This window comes from Camellia sinensis, chromosome 6, assembly GCF_055761805.1.
Source record: "Camellia sinensis isolate YWXY chromosome 6, ASM5576180v1, whole genome shotgun sequence".
Lineage (NCBI taxonomy): Eukaryota > Viridiplantae > Streptophyta > Magnoliopsida > Ericales > Theaceae > Camellia > Camellia sinensis.
Window position 1 is genome coordinate 103,691,552 of NC_138966.1, and position 20,645 is coordinate 103,712,196.

General features: G+C 38.8%; 1 protein-coding gene across 1 annotated transcript; it reads left to right on the top strand.

Annotated features, from left to right (window-relative positions):
• The first annotated feature begins 2,084 nt into the window (after positions 1 to 2,084).
• On the top strand, positions 2,085 to 20,433 carry LOC114279025 (uncharacterized). The gene is made up of 13 exons (XM_028221189.2): positions 2,085 to 2,568; positions 2,683 to 2,770; positions 3,542 to 3,641; positions 3,733 to 3,806; positions 3,942 to 4,013; positions 4,197 to 4,274; positions 5,153 to 5,277; positions 5,915 to 5,987; positions 7,074 to 7,135; positions 7,208 to 7,588; positions 18,852 to 18,954; positions 19,732 to 19,963; positions 20,186 to 20,433. Exons 1-12 carry the CDS (start codon positions 2,480 to 2,482, stop codon positions 19,930 to 19,932), a joined length of 1,446 nt encoding a protein of 481 aa, XP_028076990.1. The 5' UTR covers positions 2,085 to 2,479; the 3' UTR covers positions 19,933 to 19,963; positions 20,186 to 20,433.
• The last annotated feature ends 212 nt before the right edge of the window (positions 20,434 to 20,645 follow it).

Consider the following 20,645-nt stretch of genomic DNA (forward strand, 5'->3'; position numbering starts at 1 on the left):
TTTGATGTTCAATTCCAACAGAGATTGAAAGTCTAATTTTAGAAGGGAAGTGCCAAGGCATATCACTTGTGATATGAACTTGCACACACACTTATAAGGGAAATTTTACAATATAGATTTCTTACCATATACACTTTTATTTATGTCATTTTTTTTAATTATAACCAATTTTGTTTTTTAGTTATGATATTATATTAGTTATAATTCATGAGATATTTAGTTATGTTTAATGTGGTATTTAGTTATATCTCATGTGATGTTTGGTTATGACCCAAAAAATGTAAAATTATATTATTTTTTTTAATCATAAGTTACATATAGTAATAATCTTCCTCACTTCTAAAAGTTCTCAATAAGTAATTGTTACTGCCATTTTCATTCTCAAATGGTTGTATCTTCACCTACATCATCAACTTCAAGTCATCCTAAATTTGATCCAACAAGATCTAAAGATTCAAGCTGCAAATAATATAATATAAATGGCTAAGTTGTTTATAAAAAAAGGAAAATTATCGACAAGTGGTAATTGAGAAAATTATTACATATATATATAGATATATATTGTATGAGAGGGTCCAAGAATGAGGCCAAAAAGTTTGAACATTGCCGAAAACTTCGAATCTTCTAGAAATGATGAGAAGCTTATATTCTTCAACGGTTGCAACTAGAAACACAATAGCAAAGAGATGATGGAGATAAGAGATTGTGTGAAGAAGAAGACAAAGTAGTTAGAGAGAGAATAATGGCATGACTCTCTCATGTATTTCCTACTTTTACTCTCAAGGTAAATAATAAAGAAGGGAAATTAGTTCTCTTTCAAAAATTGTCTCTCAAAAATCCTTCCATTGTAAAGCTATGGGTGTGTGCTATTTATAAGCACCGTATAAGGCACATGAGAAATATTCTCTCTAACCACTTTGTCTGAGGAGGTGACTTCTCCGAGAAGAAGAAAAATTCTAAAGAGGAGATTAACTCTCAGTGAACCCTTTTTCTTAACCATGTCTAATCAATGATCCTAAATTATCCCAAAAGGTCAGGAGTTGTCCTAGAGGACGCCATGCCGCAAAAGGGTCAAGGTTAGTTCAAGAGAATGTCCTGCCACAAATATTGTTAAGTCTCAAAGACCCCCTAAATCGTGCCACCTTGACCTGGGTATAGGCTAGTTTAACCAAAGAGTGAATTTATCTTCACTCATCGGCATTGGGATTGAGTCCTTTATTGGACTCCATCACGTGCCATGGTTCTGGTAGATCCCAGAAAGTTCTGAGCCTGCAAAGTGTTTTGGGATTCATCAACAGAGTGGCTTCTAGATTTCGTCCAAATCCATTTGAAGCTAAGAACTTCGGATCTCTAGGTTCATGGATCCAAACCCGTTTGAGTCCAAATTCAAATAGGTCTCTAGGTTCGTAATTTCGAGCCCTTTCGAGACTAAGCAAAAACCTCGAAAAATGGATCTCTTTCGAGGGTTTTATCTCTTTGGAAAACAACAATCAACCTTCTCGGACGCTCGTATGATCTAGGTCTCCTCGAATGGGCTTGCTGGACTTTCTCTAGAGATATAATCCCAATGGGTCTTTCTCGACCCAATTTGTTGACTTTCTCACGGGTCCATGCAATAAAATTCATTTGAGGTCACTTGGTGATAATTTCTCCGGACTCATTAATTTTTGGGCTTTTCGATAGGGCTCCGATTGGATCCAATTTATTTAATGAGTTCAAGTTAATTCCTTTTACATATATGAAAAAAATTATAATTATAATTATTAATATTGATAAAATTTATTACTAATTTATAATTATTTTTCAACTTATACATTAGTTTGAAATTTTATCTTATAAAAATACGCCATGCTCATTTATGTCCATTGCAAGATAATTACATTTGAAAAAAAATTTACACATTAAAAATGGTACAAAACTATGTTAAAGGGCTTCTCATCAAATTTTTATATAAAAATGGTGTAAAACTATGTTAAAGGGCTTCTCATCAAATTTTTATATAATACATTAAATTTTATGTGCGCAAATTAATAAATGTGGAATCTAAGTGGTAATAAACTTCAAGCCAAACCACAAGAATTGCCATTGCATTTTTTTAATTTATTTTTCTTAAAAAAATAATTAAACATATAAAAGGAGAGCTAGCTTTTTGAAACTTGAAACAGGAGAGAGACAAAGGCCTCTCTCTCTCTCTCTCTCTCTCTCTCTCTCTACTTGTGTCAATTTTTTTAATTCATCACTATATCAAATTCGAAATTCCTCTACTGCACCAAACAAGCTCTGTAAACCCTCCCTTACGTCTTGATCAATCTCTCAGACATTCGGATTTCTTATTACAAAATTCTGAATTTGAAAGTCTCAAACGCTGAGAATTTGTGATTTTGGATTGTGCTGCGGTGATAAAAGGTTTGGGAATTTTTTTGGGTGAATAAAGTTTTGGGAATTTGCGTTGTGGTTTTTGCGATGAAGAGGTAAATAGATGACGACGACGACGAGAAAAACGAGCAGCTGTGCCATCTGTGACAACTCCAATCTTGCTTCCATTTGCCCCGTCTGTGTCAATTACAGGTCAATGAATTCTCCAGATTCAGTAGCATCGCCAAGTTCTTAAATTTCATTGCCGAGAGAAATTGATTGTGATTGTGATTGTGATTTGTTGTTTCTATGTTTTGTTGAATGCAGATTAAATGAGTATAGTACTACTTTGAAGTCATTGAAGAGTCGTCGGGATTTACTGTATTCAAAATTGAGTGAAAAGCTTGTGGCAAAGGTCTGATTTTTTCCCCCTTGTGAACTTGTAGTAGATCTTTCTGTCTTGTTATTTTTGTTTAAATATCAGTGGATTATCTATGTTCTATTGTGTAGAATGATTATTTGGTTATGAACCTATCCAGTGATACGAGGGAAGCACCTTAGCGAGGCCTGAATTTGTGGCTTTTGTACCGATACCGATAGTGGCTCGGATAAATATCATTTTAGTAAACCAATTTCTTTTAGTTTCATGTGCCATGTATATTTTTTTATTCATGATTTGAAATATAAGTATGTACACGACAAATGATGGACATGTATGTCCCCCAAGTGTCCGAAGCATGTTTGATTCTAAAAAGATTAAAAGCAAATAATAGGACATGTTCCAAATGGTTGTTTGATAGGTGTCTGGGTGTATCTGATAGTGTCGGTGTCTGACACGGGTACATTACCTTATTAGTGTGTCCATGCTTCTTACAATGAGGGTTTTAAATGGGTTCATGTGAATGTAAAAATGTATTTGGTCATCTCCAATAATTGTAAAAGCCTATATAGAATCATCTAGCTTTGTATCTTGTTAGCTCCTTCCACAGTTATTCATAGTTTTGTTTTAGTAATGTGTCTTTGATTTCTCTTCTATTTTGGATTTTTAACACCATTGCTGCTGCTTTTTCATTGCCATCTTAATATGTTGCCATTCATAAGTAATCTCAATTTTGTCTCATTGTTGTTCAATGCATCTCTGGCAAATATGCTTGCTTCATGAGTTTGATTGCTTAACCTTTGTCAGAGTAAGGCGGATGATCAGCTCAGTTGGAGGGTGCTTCAAAGTGAGAAGCTTGCAAGATTAAGGGAGAAGCTTCGTCTTAAGAGAGAACAATATCTGCAAGGTTGACTGCCCTGCACTGTTGCATGAAATTTACCTTGAGCAGTGCCTAGATTTTACTTTGTGAGCTTGTTTGACTAATTGATTTTTTGTAGGGAACACTAAGATTGAGAAGATGTCATATGATTTAAAAGTCAAATATGAATTGCTTGAGTCAGCCATGACTGTGGTATGATTGATTTTCATCCTATTTTTGGCTTTTATTAGATTAATTAAACTATTAGTAATATTCTCATAGTCATCGAATGGATTTTCTTTCCGATCATGAATGGAGATATTTGTCTTGGACTTCTTCTCATTGCAGTTGGAAAGAAATCGTGTGGAGCAACTGGAAAAATTCTACCCTAATCTTATATGTACGCAAAGCTTGGGGCATGTGAGTATTGGTTTTATAGTTAGTCAGTTTTTTTTTTTTCCCATCTCCTGGTTGCTTCTCTTAATCTTTGGTAATTGCAATACAAATCGTTCTTCAGTGGAGACATACCTTGACCAAGATATCATCTTCTCTAGTTGATCAAAAGATATTGTATTTAATGCTTAGAATAATTATGAACTGCAGATGGCGATTACCTCGGAACGTCTCCACAAACAGTCTGTTGTTATCAAACAGATTTGCAAGTTGTTCCCACAACGTCGGGTAAGCTTCTCAAAGATTGATTACTCCTACAAGTTTCAGATGTTTTTACTTGTTTATTTTCTTTGTTACTTATCATGTCTTAGATTCTTAGTAAGGTTGACAATTGGTCTGTTTGCCTATTCTTAGTGCTGTTTCGTTAATCAAGGGTACTGAGAAGGGGGTGAGTTGGGTGTGGACTCCCCAGTTGAATATTAATTCTGAATGCCTTTAGAAATTGATGTTGGTCTTCAATTATTGTTAGTTTTCAAATACTCAGCTTTGTTGTTAAGATGCGAACTATCTATGATGTTCTTCATATTGTCTATGTATATCTCTTATTTTTTTCCTTGCTATCAATGTGTTTGGGGCTCAAACGTGTTGACCCTTGGAAGATGGAACACGTGTGGTCCCATGTTCCACTTGCTTACCTGGATGATTTCTTTATGTTGGCCGTAAAGGGGATGACTTGAAAGTTGAATCAAAGCCCTTTGCTTCCTGAAATGGGATCCTGGACATCTTGTCTACCCTTGTGAAATTAAAAACTTGGAAGATGGTTGCATTATTTTTTTTAAAAAAAATAGCCATATCATATTTCTATGGTTGTTACTAAAACTATTCTAATTTATAATTTCAGATAATCAGGAAAAAATATCCCTTAAAAGGAGATAAGAAAAAAAAAAAAAAAAAATTGAAGTCCGTTTCTTTTTATTGGCCCGTTTCTTGGTTGAACTTCAATTTGGTCTCATGGTATATTATTTAAAGTTTTTAATTTCACGACTTCGATGTTCTGAATAATTTTGTAGAATGATTGGATTATTTTTTTAATGTTTCTAGGCTATAACTCTTTAGGGTGATTGTTCTAGTGGATTTGAATGAGCTATATCATATTCATGCTGCAGGTAAATATAGATGGAGAGAGAAAAGATGGGTCGAGTGGTCAATACGATCAAATCTGTAATGCACTCTTACCAAGAGGACTTGATCCTCATTCAATTCCATCTAAAGAACTTGCTGCCTCTTTGGGGTATTCTTTCTCAATTTAACTCTATATATACATATATATAGATATATATACATTTTTTGGGGGGGGGGGGGGGCACCCTACCCCCTCCTGTTTTTCATGTTTGGCTTTCTTTGAGCTATATTAACTAAAAAAATTCACATATGCTGGAGTAACCTATTTCAAGATGGTGCAATTAGCTCATTGTCATGATTATACTGATAGGATTTAATGAAGTCCATCTGTGATCAGCTTATTCCTTTATTGGTTCTAGGAGTTCTAATAATGTTTTGGTATTTTGCTTTCCTAAAAGAGTTAGCCTTTTGTGTTCGTGTTGTGAGTATTTATTTATCATCATATTCTGGATCTTCTTTGTTTCGACTTTATAGAAAAGGATTCATTATTGTTGGCACTTTCGCTAGCTAGGTAGTTGCCAATGTGTTCATTGCTCCTAATAAGAAGCTCCATTGTAGATATTTTCCGTCATGTATAACTTGTACGTAACATCTTGTTATGATGCATTATGGCTTTCCATGCGCTGTATTTCATATTGTCTTTTTACGTTTTCATACAAAATTAGCTCTATTCAGTTAGTTTATGTTCAAGTTGAATGTTCTTGTGTTTTGAACTAACCAGTGGTTTATCAATGGCTGGAACTCAGGTACATGGTGCAACTTTTAAATCTTGTTGTTCACAGTGTTGCTGCTCCTGCTCTTCATAACTCAGGTTTTGCGGTAAGTTTGGATGCACCTCCATGTGTATGTGTCAAAGCTATCTTTGTGAATCTTATCTTAATTCTTAAATTTCTTGGACTGTGCTGAGTTCATCAAAAATTCCAACTTCACTTTGCAGTGAAAATATTTTTAAGTGGAAAATATCTTTAGTAGATATAGGAAACTCAAAAAAAGGGGAGAGATAGATGCAGCTACAATTTATATTGAATCGAATTGTGAAATTTTTTGTCAGGATTTCCCGAGTAAACATCACTTTTTAAAGATGTTCTCTTACCTTTATTCAAATTGATAGGTTATAGTATTTCTTGGAAGTTGCAACTTCTGAAATTTATGATTTATATACATATAGAGTAGCATCATGGCGGAGAGGTCTGTCAATTGTGACCTTTTAACATTAAACTATTCTTGTCATATATGGTTGCTGTACCTTGATTCTTATTATACCTTCCATAATGACAATCTAATCTTGGATGTGATGTAAATATAAATTGTTGCCTATTTATGGTTGTCAACGGTGTTGCATATCTTATTCCTTTAGGCAAAGTGGAGCCGTTGTTCGAAGTCTATCATGCACTAAATAACATGGGTTGTAATATACCATTATTATAGGCTCTAAAGTTGAAATCTTAATATGTATAACATCAAATTAACACATACCATGGTTACATCATTGGATGAGAACAAATGGAGGATAAAATGAAAGGCATCTTTTGTGGTTTTTTGGGTAACTCATTATGTGGAAACCATCACATATATGTATCAATAAGATTGTTTGATTTCTAGTTTGCCCTTAAAAAAGTGCATATAAATTTCAATCATAACATATGAATATGAATTCTAGTTTGACCTGAATAAGATTTTCCTTTTCGAGTCATCCAGAAAATTTAATTGTTTTTTTATTGTTTGCCAAATTTTATGATTGATTATTTCAACTTAAAATTACCTGAATTATTTCCATCTTGAAGTTGTATTGTCTATTGTCAAACTGATATTTAAAGCCATAACAAGAAACCAACAGTTTGTGCTTTCATGTGCTAATCTTCATCTAGTTACCTTTGTTGTAATCATGCCATCATTTTGTTTCAGGGTTCATGCTCCCGAATATGGCAACGAGACTCTTATTGGGATGCCCGTCCGTCTTCCAGAAGGTATTACTGACTGGAATAATGGTTACTGAGATTTATTGACTGTTGGATTGATCTATAATTTATGTCATGCAGCAATGAATACCCGCTATTTATACCGCGCCAAAATAGTTGCACTGTTAGTGGGGAGACTTCGTGGTCTGATAGAAGCTCCAGTAATTTTGGTGTTGCTTCAATGGAATCTGACAGGAAGGCCCATTTGGATTCTTCTCGTAGTAGTAGCTTCAACTATTCTTCGGCTTCGCCACATTCTGTTGAAACGCATCAGGACTTGCAGAAAGGGATTTCACTTATCAAAAAAAGTGTGGCATGCGTAACAGCTTACTGTTATAACTCATTATGCTTAGATGTCCCTGCCGAGGCATCTACTTTTGAAGCATTTGCAAAGTTGCTGGCCACACTTTCTTCCCCCAAGGAAGTGCGATCTGTTTTTTCATTGAAAATGGCTTGTTCGAGGTATTTATCCTATTTTCCCTCATGTGATACTTGACATCTGCATCATCATTTTGGCTCACTATTTACGCATCATTAAAGAACAGCAAGTTTCACATGCCCTGGGTGGATATGTTGTTAGGAAGTAAATTTTATAGAAATGTGAAGTAATCATTGACATGTGCATATTTATTTTGGCTCGCTATTTATGCATCATTAAAGAACAAGAAGTTTCACATGCCCTGGATGGATATGTTATTAGGAAGTAAATTTTATAGAAATTCAAATTAATACTTGTCAACCATAGAATTCAAACTGGCTATAAATTCTCTATAGATGGGCTCATGATTGAGCCATATGGTCTTCTGCAATTGGAAGAGGAATGCACATGCGAAGAGTACAGGTGTCAAAATACGGAACTTTTCTTAACCCAAGGGGCTGGCCTGAAGGCCTTGGGTCTTGGGGGTTCAAGGATTGAAACCTTTTAGGTGCTAATAATTCCTTAGGGCCACCGGACTGGGGGAAAGCCCTTGAATTAACCATGGTGCACTTGCAGAAAACTCCTTGCCGAGGGCCTGTGCACCCCTGAGGATTAGTCGGGCTTTGATCCGGAAACACCGGTGCCAATCAAACAAAAAAGAAAAAAAGGAACTTTTCTTTCTGAAGGCAATATATTTGATGTGAATAGTGATGGTCAAAGGGTCACCCTCACGCCCTTGCTTTAAATCTTTTTGTTTTTTGCTGGTCAGTCCTTGGAGATGCTATGGTGGACCCAGTTACTAGTGAAACTGATAGGCTATGGATATGTTATTAGTAAGTAAATTTTATAGAAATTCAAAGTAATACTTGTCAACCATAGAATTCAAACTGGCTATAAATTCTCTGTAGATGGGCTCATGATTGAGCCATATGGTCTGCTGCAATTGGAAGAGGAATGTACATGGGAAGAGTATCAGTGTCAAATAGGGGACTTTTCTTTTTGAAGGCAATATATTTGATGTGAATAGTGATGGTCAAAGGGTCACCCTCATGCCTTTGCTTTAAATCTTTTTGCTCTTTGTTGATCAGTGTTTGGAGATGCTATGGCGGGCCCAGTTACTTGTGAAATCACAAGTTTGCATGCTACTCTATTTGTGTTAGTGCTCTATGTCCAACATATGACAATGACAAACGTGGAAACTTGCTAGGTGTGTTTAAAAATTTGTTGGGTGTGTTAGCTAGAACCAATGTTACATGGACTCTGTTAAAATTTATCACCTACTTCACCCACTTAAACCTACTCCACTAAACCTAACCCACTACACCACTACCACCTCACCTACTCCACTAAACCTAACCCACTACACCACTACCACCTCCACTTCACCTACTTCTTACCTACTACACACTCACCCTCTTCTATATATAGGAATCATGAATCATTGTAATAAAAAACAATTACAAACATCAATCAATAATACAATTCTCTTTTTTCTCTTTATACATTAAATTTCTACATGGTATCAGAGCAAGGTTAAGCACTTAGTATTTTTCGCTTCACCGGCGGGCGGCAACCTCGCCTTGGCCGTCCGCCGGACCTCAACCTAATCTGCTAAAATTTTTCTACACATACCTTGAAATTTCCTTTCTGAGTGCACTATTGTTCAGTCGCCGGAGACCACCACCGCTTGCACGTCGATGTCCCTTTGCCAAAGCTCCGTCGCGACACCGGCCTTCCTTGCGTCTGGTTTCAATCCCCTGCTATTCCAAGCCACAAAATAGGGCACGACTTTTGAGGGCTCGATATCTATATCCATGTATATCTTTTGGGCAGTCTATATACACACTCATACAGTGTCTTCTACATCGGTCCGACATGACCCTATAAACTGTCCCGGCATTAATTCCGGTTAGCTCCTTTATGGGTCCGACAAGACTCTGTAAACTGTCCCGACATAGATTCCGGTTAGTTTCTACAAGGGTCCGACAAGACTCTGTAAACTGTCCCGACATAGATTCCGGTTAGTTTCTACAAGGGTCCGACAAGACTCTGTAAACTGTCCCGACATAGATTCCGGTTAGTTTCTACAAGGGTCCGACAAGACTCTGTAAACTGTCCCGACATTGATTCCGGTTAGTTTCTACAAGGGTCCAGCAAGACTCCGTAAACTGTCACAACAACTGTCACCACATTGTCTGCTACAACGGTCCGACATGACCCCATAAACTGTCTTCTACAACGGTCCGACATGACCCCATAAACTGTCTTCTACAGCGGTCTGACACCGCCATCCAGTGTCTTCTACACCATTATGACACCACCATACAGTGTCCTCTACAACGTTATGACACCACCATCCAGTGTCTTCACCAATGGTCTGACACGACCATACAGTGTCACCTATCCTCGTTTATTTTTATGTATTTTCTTGTTTTGTAACTCTCTCCAAACTCAAGTTGGCTAGTTCCTATCCCCTTTGAGTTTGCGGGGGGCTGTTAAAATTTATCACCTACTTCACCCACTTAAACCTACTCCACTAAACCTAACCCACTACACCACTACCACCTCACCTACTCCACTAAACCTAACCCACTACACCACTACCACCTCCACTTCACCTACTTCTTACCTACTACACACTCACCCTCTTCTATATATAGGAATCATGAATCATTGTAATAAAAAACAATTACAAACATCAATCAATAATACAATTCTCTTTTTTCTCTTTATACATTAACAATTCTCTTTTTTCTCTTTATACATTAAATTTCTACAGACTCTGTATCCAACAGGTATGACAAAGGGTGAGGGTATGAAATATGTGTCCAACTCTCACACCCAAATTAGGCGATTCGATCTTCTAATTTTTTATGATGTTTAGAGAAGAAGATATCCCCTCTGGATAGTAAAGAACACATGGATGGGAGATAGATATCCCCCTTTTCCCTAAATCCCTTTTAATTTGAAGTCCATTACTAAAAAATAACATCGTATTAGAATATGTAGGGCTGCAAATGAACAGAGCCGTTCATGAATAGGCTCGAGCTTGACTCGGTAAGAACTCGCTTGAACTCGGTTTGTTAAATTTTTTTTGCTTTCAAGTTCGAGCTCGTTAAAATTTTAATAAACACAAACATATTAAAACTTGGCTCGTAAGCTCGGCTCGTTTTCTGGTTCGTTTAACATTTATTATTTATATATTATATAAAAATATGTATAAAAAAAAGATAAATATGTTATTTATATATTTAAAAAATATAAATGTAAATAATAGCTAGCTATAGATAATACATTTATATAATAGTGGTGGTAAATATTATTATTTTGATAAAATATTGATCTTTTTTTAGTATGTTTGTATATATTGTATATATAATTGTAGAATCAAAGTTTTAATTGTAACTTTAGTCTCATATGCAAGTATGAATTTATAATTTTTTTGGCTCGTTAAGGCTCATGAAGAGGCTCAAACTTGAGTCATGCCTAAGTTAACTCGGCTCAAGCTCGGTTTGTTAAATTTTTATTTAGTTCGAGTTCGAGCTCGAACTCGAACTCGAACTCGTTAAAATCTTAATAAACAAGTCCAAGCATACTAATGCTCGACTCGGCTCATTTTCAGGCCTACGTATAATATTCCTATGTCCTAAGATTAGGGTATAGAGATGCCCAATGCTTGGGTCGGAGGGACACATACCCGATAGGCCAATACTCATTAGTTGAGTCCATTTAATATAAGATAGAGCTGACATGTTGTCTATTGTACATCCACTAAACAATTACCCATTTGGGGATAGGCTATTTTAGCTTAAAAGTCAAAAAGTCACTATAAGTTGTCACATCACTCTCTTTATCTTTCTGCATATTTTTTCGTAAAAAGCCATCAACTTATTAACACGGTTCAATGTTCATTTGTTGCGCGTCAAGGCTTGTAAAATTGAAAGGGTCATCCATTTGACCAATTTTGATAAGCCACGGCTGCAACATGTATTAGGCTTGGCATTGTTTCCAGCTATGAAGCACGGACACGGACACGGACACGGACACGTATACGGACACGGACACGGACACGTATACGGACACGGACACGGGACACGGCAATTTCTAAAAAATAGGGACACGGACACGGCAGGGGACACGGCAAATTTTTTAATTTTTTTATAAATATTTTTATTTTAATACACATTAATTGTTTAATTATTTATTATATTTTTTAAATAATATGTTTCAATTAATTTTTTTTTTTTATTTTACATGCATGTGTTTATTTTTTTTATTAATATATATGAGTATATATTATCTTATAATATGTAATATATATTATATATTATCTTATAAATATATTATATGTTATATAATAATAATAATAATAATAATAATAATAATAATAACTATTATATAATATATAATAACAGTATGTTATATAATAACTATTATATAATAAATAATTATAATAGTTATTATATAATAACTAAACCCTCAGATAAAAAGACAGAAGCAAGGGAGAGAGAGAGAGAGAGAGAGAGGGAGGGAGACAGGTCGAGGTCGCGATCGAGAGAGAGAGAGATTGAGAAGGCGAGAGAGAGACAGATCGCGCTCGTTTGGGGTGTTCGATTATTCGATCGACTGATGGAGCTTGGAGCTTTGATCTTCGACTGGATTCATGGAGCTTTGATCTTCGATCTTCGACTGATGGAGGAGCTTGGAGCTTTGATCTTCGACTGGATTCATGGATCTTCGATCTTCGACTGATGGAGCTTCGATCTTCGATCTTCGACAGGTTTGTCTCTCTTCACTCTCTTCCACAGTCTCTCATTTGTCTCTCCCTCCTTGCCGTGTCTCACGTCGTGTCCAGATCTGGACATGCATGTCCCCTACAAGAAAAACAATTAAATTAAAGGGACACGGTAGATGACGTGTCCTGTACGTGTCCCCGACGTGTCCTCGTGTCTGACACCGCCACGGCGCTGATTTTGCCGTGTCTATGCTTCATAGGTTTCCAGATGACACCAGGTCCCGAACCATTAATGCTCGAGCGGCGCAACAATGGTGTGCTAGGCGTTAGGTGCGCTTGGCTTGGATGGCCCTCAAAGCATTTGAGACGGTTCGGACCTCGGCAGAGTTTTTATATTATTTTTTTATTGTAATTGCGCTTGGCTCACATGCTGCACACTCTGACAGACACGACATTGGCTAAGCTTGCTAATTGCATGGTGATGCGTCCACATGCTGTGCACTTTCATACGGAGTCCCTCCGGGCCCACAGAATTTTGTAGAAGAGGGGGATGCGTTTCCTTTTTCCCATCAGCGAACAACACCAACTCATTGCGCTAGTATAGTTCATTTGAGAATAGACACACTATTGAGCAAGCTCTCCTTCTCTAACTAGCTTTTCCTTTGCTGACATTTCTTACAGAATGGCAGTCAAAACAGATTCCGTTAACACAACTGCTGCTCAAGTTGATTTAGAGGCCGCCTTGGCCGAAACGACTGGGTCTACATGGAGATTTGCATCGGACTTTCCTCTTAAAGATGCGATCGCGAAACACTGCCTCGCCAATTGGCTTATCGCTCGAAAGACTTCAAGCGACCGCCAATTGATAGTTCACCGTGGATTCCATGGGCCACACTTGCCGGAAAACAGTGTAGGGGCAGTTTGCAAATCTTTCAGGCTTTTCAATATGGTCGAGATCGAGGTAGTACCGACCAAAGATGGAGATTTCATAGTCGCCCATGACTTCAACATAGAAAGAACGGTGCAGTTGGGCAATTGAAATTGGTCTGAGATGTCGACGGAGGAGGTCGTTGGCACCCCCCTGGTAGTTCCCAAAATGGGCGGTGACTCACTAACCGGCGAGTTCACACCCACCGATGAGAAAGTTGTCAAGCTGGAAACCCTTCTTGGGAATGCTTTTGAAACAAACGAACATGCAACCGTATGGATTGACGCTCACGAGAGGCAGGCCGCTCCCCTCATCGCTTGGCGGGACAGATCACTACAGTAAGGCAGTATAGTCGTAGCGAGCACCGTCTCCACACCAAATCCGATGTTACATCCTTTACGCAGCAGCAACTGCATGTTTTTGAAAGATAGATAGATGAACGCTGGCCTATTCTTGTCAAAAGCTAGGTCCAGTTGACCAAATAATGGAGGGTGGAAGCATAGCCTGTAATAAAGCAGCACTGCGATAGACTTGAGGATCACGAAGTCCAAATTGCGCCTGTCCGACATGAGTACATCTTTGGCCCAACGCATTTGGAATGGCATCAGTGTTTGGGTAAAGAATCGACGATAATGAGCTTTATGCGTAGCCAATAATTGCCGGTGAACTGGATACGAAACACAAACAGTTCTGCCCTTTAAATCTTTTCACGCAGTTGAATTAAAGCAACGACTTAGTCATGTGAGCGAGTTTTATCGCTTGGGACGAAATATTGTCCTTTTAAAACAGTCACTCGAAAACTCTCAGTCAAACTGCTTGCATGTAGCCACGCCATCCACGTCCGCGAGGATTGTGTGGCGATCAGATGCTGCGTCAGCTTCCGAAAAAGCTCTGTAGATAGTCTGGCAGCCATAGGAGTTCGTGCAAAGAGGTCCCAACCCTTTGGTCACCGGCTTTTTCGGGTGTTGAGTTTATCAAACTATGGAAAACATAATCGTTGTCACGCTTACATGCCATATAATTACCATATAAATATATGTTATTTACAATATTTGTTATTGTTGCTGATACTAAACACGACAGAGAGACAAACTAAGTAGGGTACTTGAGCCAAGTTGAGTGACTTTCCGGTTGTGACTGGGGAGGCGCACCTTCTGAAGAGCGCAATCCTAAGAGGGTTTTGTCTACTGGGGGTGGGAGAGTTTCGCAGTAAGAGTTTCGTAGAGTCGGCCGGCCATCGCCAAGTCTAGGCTGGCAAGGCCAACCGATGAAAAGTTGGCTGGCCCCTCTCATGTCTTAAGTTCCTCCATGAGAGCTGGATCAGCAAGGACATTGGCGTAGTTCTTTATCCAATGATCCCTTCCATGTTCTGTCAGCTTCAAATCACGTTTCGAGTAGTAAAGCACCAGGGAATTGACATTGTGCGATTCGATCGCATCCAGATCGTCGCCAATAATCAGACCCTCTGCGTTCAAAAGGCGATCGAAGTAGGCGGCGGGCAATTCATCTTTTCCGAGGGATATGGTTACTGCATTTGGCGCAATTTCGTCGGCCTCGAGTACCGAGCTCCTCGGAATTTGTTGCTGTTATGACGAGTTTGGCTTTTGGTATAACCTTCCGATCAATGATGGCATCGAGCTGGAACCCCACCTTCAATTGGAGCTTGGCTGAGCACTGCCATGGTTTTGATTTTTGCAGCCGCACCATGATTGAGGGCAAGAATCACAGCCTCGGCAACTTTTCCTGCCCCAAACAAGAAGACATCAATATCTTGTCTTGCCTTCAAGAGAAGGTTTACACATGCGAGCGCAAGCCAACCAGTTGCACCGTTTGAAATTGCCACACCTTCGAGCGTCGCAAGACGTTCGCCGCTAAATTTTTTCCGAAGCAAAATGTCGATATGGCGTGGGGGCTTTCCAATCGTGGCGTTGTTCGGCGCAAAATGAACATTTTTTACGCCAGAATATTTGCCGAGGTAACCATTGAGCGCTCCTTCCCAGGCAACTTTAGGATCTCGATCAACCTGAACGTAAACCTCTTTGTAGCCAACGGCTCTTTTGGCAAAAGACTCCCAAAAGCCTCTGAGGGCCTCATCGATGAATTCAGGGGTGATGGATATCCCAACGAATGATAGATTGGCTTCGGAGCAACGCCCCTCACACAGTTGATCAGCCATTTTCGTGAAGGCTGCCTGGCAGATTCACAAACGCTTGCTTTGGAACAAGTTGCAAAAAGACTTGAAAGAGAAGAGGTATATGTCGCTTTGATCTTGAGATTAGGGGCAGTAATAAAGGTCCAGTTTACAAGCTGACTATTTTTATCTCTATTATTAGCTCAGCATTATATAAGTGTGCGCAAGAAAGAGTGGCATCAATGCGAGGCTAGTGGCGTGCCAGCACGTCATGTCTACTCGAATAATTTTAACCTCCTTTATTCCAATTGGAAGAACTTGTTCATTGTGCTGAATAGGTTGGAATTTGTGCCAGTTTTTACGGCCATAAATGGCCCATGTCATGATCCATTATGCAGAATGGTTAGGCCAAAATTCTATAAGTTGTGGACCCCACATAGTGCTTGCCTCTTTTGGGATTGCAGATTCCAATTAGCTGAAAAGTGATCATCTTTGGATTCCCCTCTCATTTATGCGAGAGTAAAGGATTACGAACGATTTAACGATGGCTTGTGCCACCACCCGAGCGGGCCAGGCAAGCTCGATGAGTTGCGGGAAGGCAAGTCCCGAGCGGCCGTTTCCATAGAACATGGAAACCACGAGAGGCGGCGACCTAACTCTCAGAAATTAGTTTAAGGCGAGAGGCCGGTCGCAGGGTCATTAGATTTATCGAGAGACAAAGAAGTACATCTGCTTGAAGTCAAATCCGATTCAAAAAAAATATCTACTTGCGATTAAGATGTGCTCAAAACTCCAACAATATCATTAAAAAAATACATTAAAGTAGCAAAGATGCGTTAAGCGGAAGCTTAGACTAAGACACAGATCGCCCATCTAATCGACATGAACAGCAAGATATTCATGACTGCTGACAAAATTTTTTCCACAGCTTTGAAGCACACAAGCTGCAAGGTCGTCACCAATGCGATCAGAGATAATCGTTTGACCCCATCTGAGCGCATTTCCAGGCTTGGCGAAATCTTCCCAGATGTACTTTGTCGCGTGGGTCGGCCACCGCTTCGGTTGACCCGTCCAAAGATTGATTTTGTAGCGATGTCCTCGACTCTTATAAGCATAAGTTCGTGTGACGCCTCCAATCTCGATTCCGGGATGGGTGGCGCAGATTCATTTCGCGATTTCGATTGAAGCTGAATCGCGGAGATATTCCTCCTTCTCTTTAGGATGCAGAACCTCATTTCCATTTGGATCAACGACTTTGTTAGTCTGTCCTTCGCCATTGCCCGCAATCTTGAGGAAAGTGACGACCACCATCATATTCTGGGAGAAGACAGATGCGAACCAATTCTTGCTGGCCTCAACGAGGTCGTAAAAATGCGACGTGCAATTTGGTGGATATTGCTTCGCGAGCCTAGAGAGTTCATTCGGCAGAATGTTTGGCATTAGCGCTACAGTTTCGCGCCAATTTTTTGTAGCGCCGGCTTGATTGACCGCCAAGGCGAACTCGTGTCCATTGTTGTATCCATATGTATGAAAGATAACGATTGTCTTGTCATGATAGGCCGGCCTATGGCTCAGCCAAGCGACGAGGGGAGCGGCCTGCCTCTCGTGAGCGTCAATCCGTATGGTTGCCTGTTTGTTTGTTTCAAAGGCATTCTTGAGAAGGGTTTCTTGCTTGACAACTTTCTCATCGGTGGGTGTGAACTCGCTGGTTAGGGAGTCACCGCCCATTATGGGAACTACCAGGGGGGTGCCAACAGCCTCTTTCGTCGACATATCAAACCAATTTCAATTGCCTAACTGCGTCGTTCTTTCTGTGTTGAAGTCGTGGACGACTATGAAATCTTTATCTTTGGTCGGTACTACGTTGATCTCGACCATATTAAAAAGTCTGAGAGATTTGCAGACTGCCCCTACGCTGTTTTCCGGCAGGTGTGGCCCATGGAATTCACGGTGAACTATCAATTGGTGGTTGCTTGAAGTCTTTCGAGCGATAAGCCAATTGGCGAGGCAGTGTTTCGCGATTGCATTTTTAAGAGGAAAGTCTGATGCAAATCTCCATGTAGACCCGATCGCTTCGGCCAAGGCGGCCTCTAAATCAACCTGAGCAGTAGTTGTGTTAACGGAATCTGTTTTGCTGCCATTCTGTAGGAAATGTCAGCAAAGAAAAAGCTAGTTGGAGAAGGAGATCTTGCTCAGCAGTGTGTCTGTTCTCAGATGAACTATACTAGCACAGTGAGTTGGTGTTGTTTGCTGATGGGAAAAAGGAAACGCGTCCCCCTCTTATTCTATGGAATCGGGGGGACTCCGCCTGAAAGTGCGCAGCACGTGGACGCATCACCACGCAATTAGCGGGTTTAGCCAATGCCGTGTCTATCGGAGTGTGCAGCATGTGGGCCAAGCGCGATTACAACAAAAAAATAATATAAAATCTCTGCCGAGGTCCGAACTGCCTCAAATGCTTTGAGGGCCATCCAAGCCAGGCGCACCTAACGCCTAGCACACCATTGCTGTGCCACGCGAGCAAACATTGAACCGTGTTGACCGGTTGATGACAGGCCTTTCAATGAGTTTGGATTGGCTTCTAGATCAAATTGATACTTCAAGGTGAGGGAAATTTGGAGAGGCTTGTAGCTGGACGTCAACCATCATAAGATATGCTAAAATTCCTGGAAGCACAGAGAGCTGCCCGCAAAGAGATTTAGCTGATAAGAATCTGGGGTTACAATGCCAGCTTTGGTCTGGCCATATTGCCACTAGTGGAATGGCCAACCTAAAGGATCTTTAAATAGGTGAACTGCGAAAGCAAAGGCTACAAGCAACTTAGAGAAATAGGCTAAGCTAAGGACTCTGTTTGTAATCAACTATTTGAAGATTTTCAGATACTCAAAGGCCATTAGAAATATTAAGTTGAATTACAGATCCTTCTTTCTGGACTTCTCATGTTAATGAATTCAATTTCCTTCGATTTATTCTAGATGACATCGACTAGGAGTATCCATTTTGCGTTTTCTATCTTCAAATGAAGCCTTTTTTGTGACTCTTAGTTTTTACTTTAGCCTAACCTCATTGGCACCTGTCATTTTGAGGTTCCTGAAAGACGTGTTCTTAAAAGAAAGGATCTTTCTTTTTGTTCCAGAGTTGAGTGTCTCCAAACATTTTGGCAATGTTATGGTAAAATTATATTATACTCAGAAAAATGAAAGAGAGAATTCGCTATGTTTATTGCTAGTAGGTTCTGCAATTTTAAACAAAAGAAAAGTATGTATAATTATTTTTCAGGTCGCTCATGCTAAAAGGACTGAATGACAACGAAGGGAGGTCAAAATCTTCCCATCTTTTCTCCCTTGTAGCAGAACCACTCAATATTGCTATGAAATTGCTTTGTCGATTATTCTAACCTATTTCAAATGTCATGCATGATGAGAGTCTTTCATTTTAGTAATATTTATTATGTGTTATTTGTGTGATGCTTTGTCCTTGCTGTGCATGACATTTGTTGATTTTGTTTTTCAGGTCATCCAAGCAAGTTCAACAACTGAGCAAATCAGCATGGAATGTGAATTCAGCCATTTCGTCGAGCACTTTACTAGAGAGTGCACATACAATACCTCAAATGGTATCGATTTCAGCCTAGACTTTGCATCTGAAGAACTATTGAATATTGTTACTAATGGATCTTTGTGCCTTTGTACATTGGAGTGGCCTTATTAAACATTGCACCCCTTAGCATGGCTCATCGGATTTTTCGTTTGGGCTTTTCTTTTGCTCCTTCTTTTCTTTTCTTTTTCTTTTTCTATTTCTTTTTTTTTCTTTTTCATCCCCCCCCCCCAAAAAAATAAAAAAAAATAAAATAAAAATAAAATAAAATAAAATAAAATAAAATAACATAAAACACTTATATTAGTTAATCTACATAGGTGGCGGTAGTTGGAGGGCTTTGATACAGTCACATCAAAAGAACTTATTTAGTAGGAAATGTGACCTCAAAACACAATTCGATTATCACACATAGGTGTCTAAACCTTTCTCATACTCGTACAACACATATTGCAAACATAGGATTGTTGGCATTCCATAGCTTAAAACTACATGCTGGTGGCCTTTGTATGCATTATTTGTTGAGCAGGATTTATCAGAAGAAAGAAAAATTAGTATTATCATTTTATTGGAAAGTAGTGCATTGTTTGTTCAGTCAAAGTGTGCTCAGGGTATCTTTGTGTTTTGTTTTAGTGATAACTAAGAAGTATACTGCTTACCATTGATATAACATAATATTTGAGAAGAAGTGACATTTTTTTTATATAAAAAATTTAACTTTGGACAATCTGAGATTGGTTTTATTGAGTATTTGGCGTGCTTGCTCGTTGACAAGGTTCTTTTTTTCACCATGCAGAGAAATACTTGTGACAATAACTTTCCAAGTTCTGCTGCCAGTTTTCTTTATGCCACCGAACCATCTGATATTGGAAAGTATGAAAACCTTATAGAAGGATGGGATCTTGTGGAGCATCCGACTTTTCCTCCTCCTCCATCACAAACTGAGAATGTTGAGCATTGGACTCGAGCTATGTTTATTGATGCAACAAAGAAATGATCAGGCACTTCAACAACAGCCTACTACTCTCGTAAGTTATTAGTTCTTTTACACCAGTTTCCACTCAAATCAATCGTGCAATTGCCTTACTACATATTACACCTTGTGGTCTACAGTTTATGATAAATAGTTGTATGGTGTGGTTTCATACAAATGTGAACATTGTCGAGTAACCATTATTTCTAAGGTCAGTGTTTTCATTCTGTCTTTTCGTGCGTACTTATTGATAAAACAATTTTTTTTTTCTTCATAGGATCAGGGAAGAAGACAATTACTAAACATAGGATGACCAGATGGAGTAACATGTAACTCTTGTGAGATGGCTGACTTGTAAGTAGAAACTAATCTATAGATTATAGTATAAGTAAATTTGTATTTTTCTTTCTGTTTTCGTAACTTTTTTTGTGGATTTGCTATGGTTTTGTATTGAATTGAACAAAGTCAAAATCTTTCCATTCTTGTTTGTTTGTTTGTTAATTAATTAATTTATTTCTAGCGAGATATCCACCTCTTACTTGCTAATTCCCCACGTTCACAAAGTAGTTACTGGGATAATTATGTGGGTGCGGTCCAAAGGGGATGAGTTGAACTCGAGATTCCTCCATCTTGAGGAGATGAGACGGCTAAGTGTATCTCTTCCTTTATTTGTTCATTCTTGGAATGTTGGGGGTTGTTTGGGATGTTCTAAATAAGTACATTTTTTGAATTTTTGG

Excerpts from the sequence above, each read along its gene's own strand:
- LOC114279025 (XM_028221189.2), top strand. The coding sequence starts at position 2,480 with ATGACGACGACGACGAGAAAAACGAGCAGCTGTGCCATCTGTGACAAC. Across the intron at positions 5,278-5,914 it reads GAACTTGCTGCCTCTTTGGG|GTACATGGTGCAACTTTTAA; the intron begins GTATTCTTTCTC and ends GCTGGAACTCAG. Across the intron at positions 18,955-19,731 it reads CACATACAATACCTCAAATG|AGAAATACTTGTGACAATAA; the intron begins GTATCGATTTCA and ends TTCACCATGCAG.